The 14296-nt window shown below is 45.7% G+C and overlaps 1 protein-coding gene across 1 annotated transcript in view; it reads right to left on the reverse strand.

Annotated features, from left to right (window-relative positions):
* Positions 1 to 10408: 10408 nt before the first annotated feature.
* Positions 10409 to 14296, reverse strand: part of GLB1 (galactosidase beta 1) — an 85553-nt gene continuing 81665 nt past the window's right edge. Inside the window, exon 16 of the mRNA XM_069473373.1 lies at positions 10409 to 10976. Coding sequence (XP_069329474.1) covers positions 10737 to 10976 — 240 coding nt within the window. The 3' untranslated portion in view covers positions 10409 to 10736. The remainder of the gene's footprint in view (positions 10977 to 14296) is intronic.

Consider the following 14296-nt stretch of genomic DNA (forward strand, 5'->3'; position numbering starts at 1 on the left):
GCAGGTCTACTTGAATCTGTTTAAGATACCTCCATAATGCTTTCCACAGGGGTTGCACTAGTTTGCAGTCCCACCAGCAGTGTATTAGTGTTCCTGTCTCTCCACACCCACGCCAACATGTGTTGTTTTGGGTTTTTTTGATAAAGGCCATTCTCATTGGGGTTAAGTGATATCTCATTGTGGTTTTGATTTGCATTCCTATCGGCTTTTCAATGCTCTATGATAAAGGATTTGTCCATTTCTTTCTGTAATCCTATCATTTTTCTTCATATATTTTATGAAACATGTTTAGAATTGATGTGTCTTCTTGATGGATTAGAATTTTATCATTTTTGTGAGGACTCTGTGTTCCTAATGATACTTTAAAAATTAAATTCTGGTGGTGGTTTTTTTTTTTTTTTTTTTTTTTTTTGTGGTATCATTTCCAGGTGGAGCTTTAAGAGTCAGTGTGTGTGTGATTTTCCATGTTCCCTTTGCCTGCTTTGGCAGTTGTGAAAGCAATGTTCCAGATGGTAGCTGCTCTGCCAGCATGGGTCCAATGTCCATTGGAAACAATGGACAATGGAGACCCAACTGATTAGCAAAGGACATGTAGCAAGAATGGGAAATAAGGCCGGGCGCGGTGGCTCACGCCTGTAATCCTAGCACTCTGGGAGGCCGAGGTGGGCGGATCGTTTGAGCTCAGGAGTTCGAGACCAGCCTGAGCAAGAGCGAGACCCCATCTCTACTAAAAAATAGAAAGAAATTATATGGACAGCTAAAAAATATATATATATAGAAAAAATTAGCCGGGCATGGTGGTGCATGCCTGTAGTCCCAGCTACTCGGGAGGCTGAGACAGGAGGATCGCTTGAGCCTAGGAGTTTGAGGTTGCTGTGAGCTAGGCTGACGCCACGGCACTCACTCTAGCCTGGGCAACAGAGTGAGACTCTGTCTCAAAAAAAAAAAAAAAAAAAGAATGGGAAATAAATATTTTTGTTTTAAGCTACTAAGTTTTGGGTGTTGTTTGTTATGTAACATAACTTAGCCTATACTGACTAACACAGAAATATAGGCTAATACCTCAAATATATTATCCTCCTTACACAATCAGACAAGACTCTTCAAATCTAGCTCCTTGATATCATTGCAGCCATGTGTTCTCAACATTGCCCATCACTATCACCTATGTTTCTGTGAATGGTCTTCCTCTCGCTTTGGTCCAGCCATCTGCATATATTGTTTCCTTTACCTGGAATGCTCTTCTTCCACTCTTCACCTAACTCTTCAGTTCAGGTCTTCGTTTGAGACCTGTAGCATACACTGATGATGCTGCACAAATTTACTTTATAGACTGGTGCACACAGTCCCCAGCTATGAGTGTTGGCAGCTAACAGCTCACAGATGCCCTCTTCTCTTGTTTTTGGCCATCTTCTGACCACCTCTCCACAACACCACTAGTTCCCCTTCCCCTTCAGCAGTATGCTACAGCCAATGGCTGGCCCCCTTGACTCAAGGTGAGTACAACTTTGTGGTATAATTAATGTGTGTGAGATTTTCTGGAACTAGCAAACTGAGCTGACTTATCATCTGACCTCAGATACATAAGTGAGCCAAGCCAAGATCAGTGTAGTCTGTTCCAGGCCAGAAGAACTACTCAACTGAATCATGAATTAATAAATAGTTGTTTTAAGCTGAAGCTAGTATCCTTGCTTACTTTTTTTTTTTTTTTTTTTTGAGACAAGAGTCTCACTCTGTCGCCCCAGGCTAGAGTACAGAGACATCATCAGAGCTCACTGCAACATCAAACTCCTGGGCTCAAACGATCCTCAGCCTCCCAGGTAGCAGGGACTATAGATGTACACCACCATGCCCAGCTAAGTTTTCTATTTTTTGTAGAGACAGGGTCTTGCTCTTGCTCAGGCTGGTCTTGAACTCCTGAGCTCAAGCGATCCTCCTGCCTCGGCCTCCCAGAGTGCTAGGATTACAGGCGTGAGCCATCACATCCGGCCTCCTTACTTACCTTAATTCTCCTGCTCTGTACTCTTTCCTCACTCCCTTCCTCCTTAGAGGATCCCCTCCATAAACCACACACACCCAAATCTCTTCGGCTCTGCTGTGAGACAGAGTCCCTGACTGCCTGGGCCTGGGCTGTGACCCCCACAAGGTGCTGCTCCACCATCCTGTACTATCCCTTACTGTGGTGTCCATGAGACTGCTTTGAAACTGTCTGTTTACTTATTTCTCCTACTAACTCTAAACCTTTTGAAGACATGGGTCATTTTTCCTTATTATTACTATTGATAGCAATAATAGCCTTACAAAAGAGGCCGGGCGCGGTGGCTCACGCCTGTAATCCTAGCACTCTGGGAGGCCGAGGTGGGCGGATCGTTTGAGCTCAGGAGTTCGAGACCAGCCTGAGCAAGAGCGAGACCCCATCTCTACTAAAAATAGAAAGAAATTATATGGACAGCTAAAAATATATATAGAAAAAATTAGCCGGGCATGGTGGTGCATGCCTGTAGTCCCAGCTACTCGGGAGGCTGAGACAGGAGGATCGCTTGAGCTCAGGAGTTTGAGGTTGCTGTGAGCTAGGCTGACGCCACGGCACTCACTCTAGCCTGGGCAACAGAGTGAGACTCTGTCTCAAAAAAAAAAAAAAAAAAAAAAAAAAAAAAACAAAAGAGACTGAAATATGGGGTGATAAAGTGGTTACCATTTTATCCTCAATGCCTGGCATGTATTAGGGAGTCACTAATAGTTGAATGAATGAGTGAATGAAAGCTGTCCTGGATTTAAAAAAGAGATGCAGGCTACAAGCTTTTTTGGAGAGTATATTGGAAATTAAAAACATTTCCATAAAGAATGAATTTTGGAGACTTTTTAGGTGCAAAGTCCAAGGACTTAAGTGATAAGATTGCTGAAATGGAGAAGGGGCAATTTCAGTGTATAAAAACATGGGAGCGGAAAATGGCAAAATTTTGTCACTAAGAGCAGTTGGGGCCAAGATGTTGAAGGGTCCTGCCCAGTGAGGAGGGCCGAAAGTTCGGTTCACACCAGCTGTACGGTATTCACATTCTACATACGGTATTACACAGGTGGCATGGGCACTGAGGTTTTATATCAGAGTAAAGAGTTGGCTGCTCTCAAAAGCATTGCTCTATTTGAACACCTGAGACGGGTGGCTTCTCCCTTGCTGTCAAGAGACAAAATTCTGGTCCTCAGCGTAGAAAAAAATTCAGAACGTTATGTCAATATTTTTTCTCCATTCTCCACCTGTCTCCTGAACAATCAGAATTCCATCTTTAGCGGGGATGGCTTCTGTAGAGCTTGCAATGAGACTGAGATGAATCTGCAATGACTTCAGGACAGGATCTGGAAGTTGTATTCCAACAAAACCTTCCTGTTATCAGCTTGTCAGGTGCTCACAGAAGCTTTTAATAGAAAACTAGACAAAACTCTCATGTCTTCATTGTGTATAAAGAAAAAGAAAGAAAGATGAAGAAAGAAGACAGAAAGAAAGAAGGAAGGAAGGAAGGAAGGAAAGAAAACTAGCCCTGTATTTTAACAACTGTCTTCCCTCTAGCTCTATCTTCCTCGCAGATATTTAGTACAGCAAAAATCCTGTCTAGTGGAAGGATTTGGCATTTAGGTTTCAAATAATCACAATTTTAGGTACAAAACCATGAAAAACTCATTCAGATCACTGGGGGGCCCAACAACCTCTGATCCACAACAAATGAACTCTCTGGTGCAGTTTCTTGAGGACTTTACCACATTTGTTCTTTGGACTTTGCAAATGTTGTGTTGGCGTCTACTGATCACGGCAGACAGTGGACAGACGAACCCAGTCACCCACTAGGGAAGCCGCGACGTTCTTAGCATGCGAGGGCCTCAAGTCGATGTCAGTCTACAGCACTTCTCTGCCCACTCTCATGTCTGCTTGGCCCTGTCTCACCTCGAGGAAGAGCTCCCTCCAGAGAAAAACCGAGAGTCACCATTTGACTGCTCAACTACAATTCCATCTACCTTCTCTCTACCCACTGCTTTCAGAGAAACTTGCTGCTCAGGGAATTTTTCAGCTAAGTTTCTGGGGAATTTGCTGATTGTTATAGAGCAAACTAAAGCAGAAGAGAGGCTGGTCTCCGACAGTAGGTTTGTCTGAGAGGGATGCCCAGCCTTGTGAAGAAGCTACCTGCCATGTGGAAGATTCCTCACTTCCTGAGCTGGGTCCATTGGGGTCCCACGTATACAGGCCATTCTGCTCACCAGAGACACACACAAGACTCATGGGTCATTTTCCAAAACCTGGGGCCACACAGCTCAGACCTGACCTAACTGGCACACCAGACAAGACTTGACTGAAGTATCGTTCTTCTGGCTTTTGAATTTTCTTAAACAGAATATAAAGCTTCCTCCTTGCAGCTTGATCAATCAAAGCAACCTGCAGATGGGAAAGGAGGGTGGGATCTGGAAGCAAGAGACTTGTGTCTGAGTTTCAGGCTCCCAATTTTGTGTGAATCACAATCTTTCCCACCTCTCAATTTTCCTAAACTGCACATTGGGTTGCATACCACCTGCCTCATTTATTCAAAAGTTCTTATAAGACTGAATGAGAAAGTGTACGCAAAATAACATTCAAATCACTTTACAAATGTCATTCTTATTAAGCACCATCAAAGTGTAAGACATGAACCTAGAAACTTCAGAGGACAAAGGATGTGTGAAAATAATTTTTCAGGATACTATAAGCTGGTTGGAGAGAGCTCTGGTCCCTGCATCTCTCTTGCCTCATCTTTGTTCATTCCAAACTCCAGGCAGATTGAGCTACATGTCATCAATTTCTGGAATTCTCCATCGTCTCTGTAGACCCTGTGTCTTTGCAGATGCTGCTTTCCTTCGTGAAGTGACTTTTGTCTCCCCGCTCCCACCTTTTCTCCTTCTTCTCTTATTCTCCATTTGGCTCAACTCCAGGAGCCTACCCCGATGAGTCCCCGCTCACATGAAGTCTAAGACTGGATCCAGCATGCTCATAGCACCCTGGTCTCGTCCCTGTCATCATCTGTCCCCACAACACTACTGTTGTCTGTTTACAGATTTCTGTGCTCCCTGAGGGACAAGAAATGTGTCCTACTCAGTAGCATGGGGGTCAGAGTATGTACTGAATGAACATCTGTTGGGTAAATGAAAAACAAAAACAAAAACAGAAAAAACCACCTACTATAATAGTCAAATGCTGAGGAGCGCACTCATCACCCTAGAAGTGATGAAACCAGAAACCCTAGGGACTCCTCACTGGAATTTCTTGGGATACTTCCTGAGTTCAAAGGCCACAGAAAAAAAGGACAGGGGAATCCACAACCGCCAAAGCACCTGGGAAAAAGATCCCAATGCTCAGGAAAAATTAAAACAAAGTTGAAGTAAATTGGACAGACTGCACCTCTTGCTTGGAAACTAAAATCAAAAGATTTCACCAAAAGATAACAAAGAAACTAGACTGAGCTTTGGGTGCAGTGCCCATCATCTCACACCTCCATAAACTCTGGCTGGTGGGTGGTTCACACAGTGGATTTCCAGCCTGTGTTCAGAGTTCCAAGTCCCCTTCCGCTGCTATCTGGTGAGACCACCAGGGGCCAGGGACCTGCACAAGAGATGAAGGATCCAATTTGCTAAACAACAGGCTAAATGAACCACTTAGCCAATGGCTCCCTGTGCTTTGCCAGCGGGGCTTTGGACACAAGATGAATAGGACTCAATTCATGCTCACCAGGTTTTCAGACCTCTAGTGGGATGGACAGAAATACACAAAATTGACTGTGCTGTAATGCAACACTGTGCACACATGTGATGGTTTTTTAAAATGACTGCAAATTGTCACTGATCCCATTAAGGGATGGGTCTCTGTACCCTCCCCTTGAATACGAGTGAACTGTGACTGCTTTGACCAGTAGGGTACAGTGGAAGTGACGCTATGTGACTTCCGATTCTAGGTCTTAAAGGCTATGCTGCTTCTGCCTGCTTCTGTTGAATTGTTTACTTTCTGGAAGTTCCCTCCTGAAACACGCCCTCTCAGAACCCAGCTCCTGTGTTATAAGAAGCCTGAGTCGCATGGACAGACCACTCGTAGATGCTGTTGACAGTCCCAGTTGAGCTTAAACTTCAAGTAAGTCCTCCCAGACCAAACGCCAGATGAGTGAAGGAATCTCCAATGATTCCAGTACCCAGCAGTACCCAGACATCACAGAATGAAGACAAGCCATCCTTGCAGGGCTGTCCAAGTTCCTCAGCCATGGAATCATGTGCATAACAGATTAGCTGTTTTATGTAACTAATGCAGACTTACTGAGGTGGTTGTCATGCAGCAATAGACAATAACCAAAACAGCACACAATGATGAGAATTGCTCTTTGGGCAAGGAACTCAATATGTTGGCAATGGAAAGTTGTTTATGTTTTGAGAACAAGCAAACAGAGGCTTTAAGGAAGTGGAGCACTGAACAAGTTCACATGGGGATCTCTGAAGTCCAAATCCTGGATCTCATCTTTTCTGTAGGCTCATGCTGTCCACAGCAATCTTGGCTTAATGCTGGAGGGTCTCAATGGTTGATGCACCTCCACCCTTTCCAGGGCATCCCTCCCCTCTGGTCCGTGTCGTGCTTTATACTGGACCGTCTCCTCTGCCTTTGGACCCTCAGCCAAGCACAAGGGTTGGTCAGGAGAAGAACCAAGTTGTTGAACTGAACACAAAGGGTGATGGGGAAAGGATGGTATGTCCTACGTGTCATTTCTTTCTCCTTGGTCCCAGGTTTCCTGAGATCTCTTACCTGCTTCTGTGGAGGAATGTGATAAGAAAGACTCTAGCATTTAGTAAGCACGTACTATACGGCAAGCACTGTGCAAGGTACGTTTATGATTACCCCATTTAATTTTAAAACTCCAGAAGGTGGGACCCATGCTTAGGAGAAGAAGAATTCGTGATGGAGTGGGAACATGAACCTGGGTTTCTGTCCCCACAGCCTGTCCTGTTTGACCTTATGAGACAATGCTGTTGGTTTGGGAGTCTGGAGGACTTAAGCTCGTGGGCGGCTTCCTCACACAGGGGAAAGCCCCCTGGGGGCGCAAGTAGAGCAACTGTCTGGTGGGGAATCAGTTCAGAATGTTCACCAGGCACTTACAGACAACCAGAAACCTGCCGGGCGTCCAGTTCTAACAAAGCTCAGAGTCAGAGGGCAAGGGACAACTGGGGAAGTATCGCTCAGTCAGACCCAGAGCAGGGGCTGGGCTGGGACCCAGAGCCACCCTGTCCCCATTATCTGGACATCAGCCCGACTTTCCTGCAGCCCCTGCACTGTCGGTCCACGCTAGCTGTGCATTTTGTCACACACCAGACAGAATCCCTCACACTGACTAATAAAATGATTTCAGAAAATGACTTTTTTCTTCATGAGCGGGAGAAACAAAGACCACACAAGATCATTTCCTATTTGTGTCATTTGACAGAAGACACATTGCTTGTTGGGGAAACAATGAAAAAAACCCAACTTTAGATTAGTGCTAAACAATTTCATGCTGAATAAACTGGATTTGCTAAGAAACAAAGAGGGACAGACTGACAATGACAAAGAAAGAAAGGCAGTCAACAGCCTGACGGAGAGAGGGGACGAGAGAGAGAGAGAGAGGAAAACTCGGGTCATTCTAAGTAAAATTCTGTCTCTTCTTCATTACTTACTAGCCTCGAAAAAGATATTATGAAATTGTTTGACAATTTCTTAAAAAGTTAAATATATATTACATATGACTAAACAATTCCATGTCTAGTGTTTACCCACAGGAAATGAAAACACATGACCACACAAAGAATTGTACATGACTGTTCATATCAGCATTATTCATAATAGTCAAAAGCTGGAAACAATTCAAATGCCCATCAACTGGCAAGTGGACAAGCACAATGTGGCACGCTCAGCAATAAGAAGGAACAAATTCCTGAACATGCTACAACATGAATGAACCTCAAACACATGATACTAAATTAAAGAAGTCAGACTATTTCATAGAACTGATCCCAGTTCTAGGAAATTTCTAAAAAAGGCAGAACTATGGAAAGATTAGTCATTGCCCGGCATGGGGATGGGAGTGAAGATCAACTGCAAACAGGCACGATGGAACTTTCTGGAGCAAAGGACGTGCTCTACAACTGGACCATGGTGACAGCCACACAACTGTATATACTTTGTAAAACTCACGGAACTGTAGCTCAATACAGGTCAGTTTTATGGTATGTGTAAACAACACCTCCAAAAAGCTGTTTAAAACAAGATGTTCTGCAGGTCATGTAAACCCGGGGTACACAGAAACAAAGGATACAAAGGAAAAGGCCACAACGGTCACCAGGATGACAGAGAACGTGGTAACATTCTAAGTCCGTCAGTGTTGTCTGTCAGCACAAGCCTGCTCAGCAAATCCTGGAATATTAAAATCAGCTTAAAGATAATTTCATATAAAAGGTTTACATAGCACGTAATAATGGTACTCCCCTCATTATTTTCAGGGGTAGAATCCATAGACAGAGTTAAATTTTAAATCAATTCATGGATAGACAGATCTCAAAGCTATTCAGAGAAATCAGGAATGACTGAAGGCAGATCTAAGAATGACATTGTATTAGAAGATGCCAACAAACCAAAAAAAAAAAAAAAAAAAATGACCCTGTAGTGGGCAAAACACATGCCTCCATGAGAGTCAGCATAGAGACCTGGATGGGTTGGAGTCTGGGTGGTACTACTTATGTATTGAGATTCCATTTTCCAGAAACTTCCTGGGCAAGGGATGGCACGGTACTGTAGAAGGGGGGACATATCCCCAAAATTCCCTCTTACTGACAAGACAAAATGCTCTGGCTTTGGAGAGAGACCAGATTTTAAACCAACTCTGCCTCTTGTTAAAGTTTTAAATATTTTCAACTGTTAAATGGGCTTACTGTTGTCTACCCAAGAGTGTGGCTCTGCAGATCGGACGAGTGCGTGTAAGAGAAGTGCACACTCCGACGAGGTGCCCGTACCCCACTGACTGTGCCTTCTGGACATTCTCTGCTTATCCCTGAGGCTGGGGGACTACAATTTACCATGTACCTTGTGCCCTAAAGGGAACCATCTCATGTTTCTTTCCACAGCTTATCACTGGCCACAGTTCTTAAGTCCCATTTTATAATAACTTTTGGTAACTTTGCAGTGGAAGAAGAGTCATAAAATAAGGCTGTGAGTCCTTGTAGCACCTCCTTCACCCTGTGGTCTGACCAAACATCAAAGCTGCAGAACATCTAGAAAAGACACTATGGAACAGTCATCAGTTAAGTTCCAGTCTCAGATTGTCTCAACCTACCTGCGCCTCCTGCAGCTGGCTCAAGCAGAGTTTAAAAACAACCTGTTGCATCCCAGATGTTTATTATCTGTGCCTATGAGAGGACAAATACACTGCCAAGAAAATGTGGTAGATTGATTAATCTTTCCTTTCTTCTTCCTTTAAAAAAATTTCACATTCTCTGTTAAGAATTTAAAATACAGATAAGAAAAAGTAAACAATCTCTCAAATACCACCCAGAGATAATCATATTAACATTTTTGTTATTCCAAACCTTTCCTGTGGAACACTAGCATGCATGGAGTCTGTGAATGCAATGTGTGGCTGGACACTGGAGCCAGACTACCTGGGTTCACCTCGTCTCTGCCACTTAGGGCTGTGTGATCCCATAAACCGGGAGACGGCAGCACATTTCTCAGAGTTCTTGTCAAGGGCAAGTGAATTAAACATACGATATGCTCAAAACTGTGCATGGTATAGAACAAGCACTCAACAAATGAGAGCCACTGCTCCATGTCAGGACACGTGTGTCATAAAACACCAGGTCCCTGCATATCTGCGCATGTACATAGCACATGTATATGTGTACGCCTGTCTACTGACATGTGTACAGGTCTGTACTGAGTGTGTGAATATGTGCAGCTCTTACGTCTAAACACACAAAATGGGATTAAATTTAAGGTAATCTTTTTTCTATACAACATATGAAAGTATCTTTATATAAATAAATATACATCTGTATCACCATTTTAATGGCTAAAATGCTATTCTGTACAGATGTACCATACTAGGTACACTGTGCAAATGTGGATCATTTAGGTTGTTTTCATAATTATTTTTAGCTGTATTTATGAGCTACCTAGTAGATATCACAGAAATTCAAAAGCAAGTCAAATAAGGATCAGAAAAATAGCAGTCCACTAGATCAAACCAAGACTATTTTCCACCCCTTTGAATTTCAAGCTAGTGAAGTGGCTTATTCAGCCCACTCAAGTCTAGTTATGATTTAAGTCAGATCATATAATTTAATACTTGCTCAACATTAAAAACAGTGACATCATCATTTCAGTACAAATTTTATTTAACAAAAAGACAACATGATTCTTCCAAACAAAAAAATCAAGAACGCCTGTAAAGCTTCCAACTCTGCAGATATGTCTGGGCATTACTGTGCTGTCAGCTCCCTGACACATCCAAGGTGGCCCCCGAGGACAGGGATTAGGCATTGCAGGGCTGCAGGGAAACCTCAGGCGGAAACACACGCAACACATTCATTTTCCAATCTAACTCTCTAGTGAATGTTGGCATGACAGGGAGGGTCTGTGAGGTATGTGCAGGGCTAGAACCCCCCAAATCACTGGCTACAGTCACCACACATGGCCCAGCCATGAGTCTTGACTAACCAGGCTTGGAAGGACGATTGTAGGTCACAGCTGCACTGATAACTGGCCTGTCCACAAACTCCACAGCACACGCTTTTGGGTCATTGTCGCTGCAGGGCGCATGCTCCAGTTCCAACACTATGACGGTATTTGGGGCTGAGGTTGTCAGGATGTGTCGTGGCACAAACAAGGTCATCTGGGGGCCCCGTGCTGGCCAATAGCGGCCAAGGTTAAAGCCATTAATCCATACCTGACCCTGGGGAGAGAGAGAGAGAGAGAGAGAGAGAAAACCATCAATCCCAGATGCACCCACAGCTCTGAGGACATGGCAGCCCTGGCGCAGAGGCCAGCAGTGGCGCAGGCAGGAAATGCCTCCGTGCAGGTGTGGCTGGGAAGGAGGCCACGCCAGTCTTGGCTCCAGCACCCTGCTGAGATAACCGGCCAAGTCAAGCAGAGGGAGGGTAGAGGAATAACAAAAAGTTGCCCCAAACGCCCACTCCTGCATCAGGAAAATACTGGCTTCAGTGGCCACAGATGTCAGAACTGGAGAACAATGTGGCTGTTTTGCCAAGTTTCTGAACCGCGTCCTGGTTCCAGGTGCTGCCTGTCTCCATACGGGAGCCTCTCCCTGCCTTCTCTGTACACAGAATTGCTGAAGTGCTGCCTTCAGTAGAGGAGTTTTCCTTCTTTGTTCTCCCCTCCTAGAGGCAGGTCTTTTTTGAGACAGTCTCACTCTATTGCCCTGGGAGAAAGCCATGACATCAGCCTAGCTCACAGCAACCTCAAACTCCTGGGCTCCAGAGATTGTCCTGCCTCTGCCTCCCAAGTAGCTGGGCCTACAGGCAGGTGCCACCAAACCCAGCTAATTTTTTCTATTTTTAGTAGAGACGGGGGTCTCCCTCTTGCTCAGGCTGGTCTCGAACTCCTAACCTCGAGCGATCCACCCGCCTCAGCCTCCCAGAGTGATAGGATTACAGGCGTGAGCCACCGTGCCCAGCCTAGAAGCAGGTCTTGACCACGCCGTATGCCCAGTGAACACAGGGCACTGAGCACACCAGGGCCTGTGGCCTGAGAGCAGACAGGAGCAGACCCCAAAACAACCCCTCGAGCTGGGTATGGGGGCTGAGGGAGGGGAAGGGGCCCAGCCAGTCGGCGTCTGTATTACCACTGTGCTTCAAGGATTCTCTCAGCCACCCTTGGAGGGAGGGTGTGGACTGCACGCTTGATTAAGGAACAGAGGTGACCCCACATGCTGCAAAAAACACGTTCTGTGAGTAGGGGAAGTGGCTTCCTGTGACACAAGTGGAGGAGAAACTCCTGAAAAATAGAGACCATACTCAGGTGTGTGTGCACAGCCTCCTTGCACGTGCTAGGATTTGCTCAAAGGATAGGATCAGCAGTTGGCTGAATAGATGGAACATTCTGTTACAAAGAAAAAATGAAGGAGGGGAGATCACACACACATACAGGATAGAAGAAATCTGAGAGATGAAGGAAGGACGAAGGGAGAAGGAACTGGGGAAAGAATGGGGGAAGCGAATGGCCCAAATCTACCGGGAGCCAGCCTGGAGGAGGCCCAGCCACGGCTGTTACCTGTCGAGCCCTGACCCCACCATGCTCCGCGACACGGCTGCAGGTGCTCACCCCAGAGCTACTCAGTCGCTTACCTTTGGGCATTTTTCAGCTTTCAAGTGCCCCCTTTTTCTAGCTCCTTCTGCATTTCCTACCTACGTAAATGTCTTAGTCCTGCCACTTACCAGCTGTCTGACCTTGGGCAGGTCTCAACTCAATTTTTCATACCAGCAATTGGGGACAATGACAACAGAAGGAGGCAGTGCATGTCAAGTGGCTGGCACCCAGGAAGGGTTCCATAAGTGGCCGCACTCCCTACACTACTGCAATGAAAAGAGCTTGGTGTTCAGATGACCACAAAAGAAGGGGGTCTGTGATTAAAAACCACCTGTCTGTTGGATGAAGTCATTTAGAAAAAGGAAGACAGTGTCACAGTTCTCAGAACTGTTTTACTCTTGTTTTTACCCTGGGATACGTTATCTCGATCTATCCTAAAAGGTATATACAATGACAGCTTTACCAGGTTTTTATCAGTTTAACATCTGCGGGTGTCTTGTTTTTGCAGTATTAGAGAACAGTAGCACTTTACTTTTGTGGTCAAGGGAGAAGATGGCTTCAAAGGTAGGTTAGTGACAGGGCTCTGTGAGCAGCACCCGAGGGATGGCACATGCTACACAGGCTTCGTGTCGCGTTCCTGACAGAGGCCAAGCCGACCCCTGACCAAACAGCAGGTGAACAAAGTTGAGGTTTTGTCCCTTCTCACACCTAGAGTTCCAAGAGACTGTCCCTTACATCCCTTGTGCTACCCTGTGCATGTCAACCTGGTGAGTCAGCTGGGAACTGACTCCCTGCATCCCCTGCGCAGCGTGGCTCTGGGTCAGGGCTGTCAAAAGAGGATCTGGCTTGAGACTGGGAAGGTGAACGGGAAGCAGCAGCCATTGCTCTGGGAGGGTCCACTGCTGGTTAGACACGGGGACGGACAGAGCCGAGGGTCCTGGCAAGTTCCAGCCCGGCTCATCCTCCCAAATGCTGGCCGCGCTGGCCAACGGCGCAGCAGCCGCGCAGAGGCAGCCGCTCCCAAAGACCGCTGCGGGGTCCCCAGGGCGCTACCTGGGGACCTGGACCTGCTTCTCAGATTCCCGGGACTACCCGTGCCGGTGCTTCAGGAGGGCTGTGTAGTGTTTCCGCCTCTGATTCTCTGCTCCCTGCTTTTGGCCTTGGCTTTCCCAGCTCCTCCCGCACATGTGTGAGGTCCAGTTCCTGGTGGCGAATACGCAGAGTGGCTCCACTTCCCAGACTTAACCGTGACTGACAGAACCCCACAGTACAGACCTTACCCAGGTCTTTCTTAGTCACCTACGCTTCCTGCTTATCCAGACTCTACCTACGTCCCCGTCCCCCAGCTGCTGAGTGGACAGTGATGTGTCCATCTCCCCCACGAACTACACTCTCTCAACAGGCAGGGACGGTGTGTGTCTCCTGTCTCGCACCAGCCTGCACAGCGGGTCCCGTGACTGCTCAGGGGGTGGTGACGGGCGAAGGAGTTACTGCCTCCTTCAAGTACACTTGCAGATCACGCTAGGCTTCCTGGAGCTATCGAACCTTAACCCAGAAGCGGCAAGAAATTTCAAATAAAAAATGAAGAGGTTTGATTTTATTTTTTCCTTGCACATATGGTAGAATTAAAATTTGAAACTACCCGAGCCTCGAGTTTCCTGTACGAGAATGGGAAGGTTTTTTGGTCTTGTTTTTTGATTCTTAGATTCAATTCCTTTAATAGATACAAGGCTGTTTCAATTTTTCCATCTTCTTCTTGTGTCAGTTTTGTTAGTTATGGTAATTTTCCCATTTCACTTGAATTTTTGGCATGAAATTATTCACAATATCCTCTTAGGTCTCTAGTAACGTCTCCTTGTTTTTCATCCTTTATACTGATTAGCTTTGCCATCTTTTCCCCTCCTCAATCAGTCTTGCCCGGGTTTATTAATTTTTTGCTAGAACTAT

The sequence above is a fragment of the Eulemur rufifrons genome, chromosome 7, assembly GCF_041146395.1.
Source record: "Eulemur rufifrons isolate Redbay chromosome 7, OSU_ERuf_1, whole genome shotgun sequence".
Classification (NCBI taxonomy): Eukaryota; Metazoa; Chordata; class Mammalia; order Primates; family Lemuridae; genus Eulemur; species Eulemur rufifrons.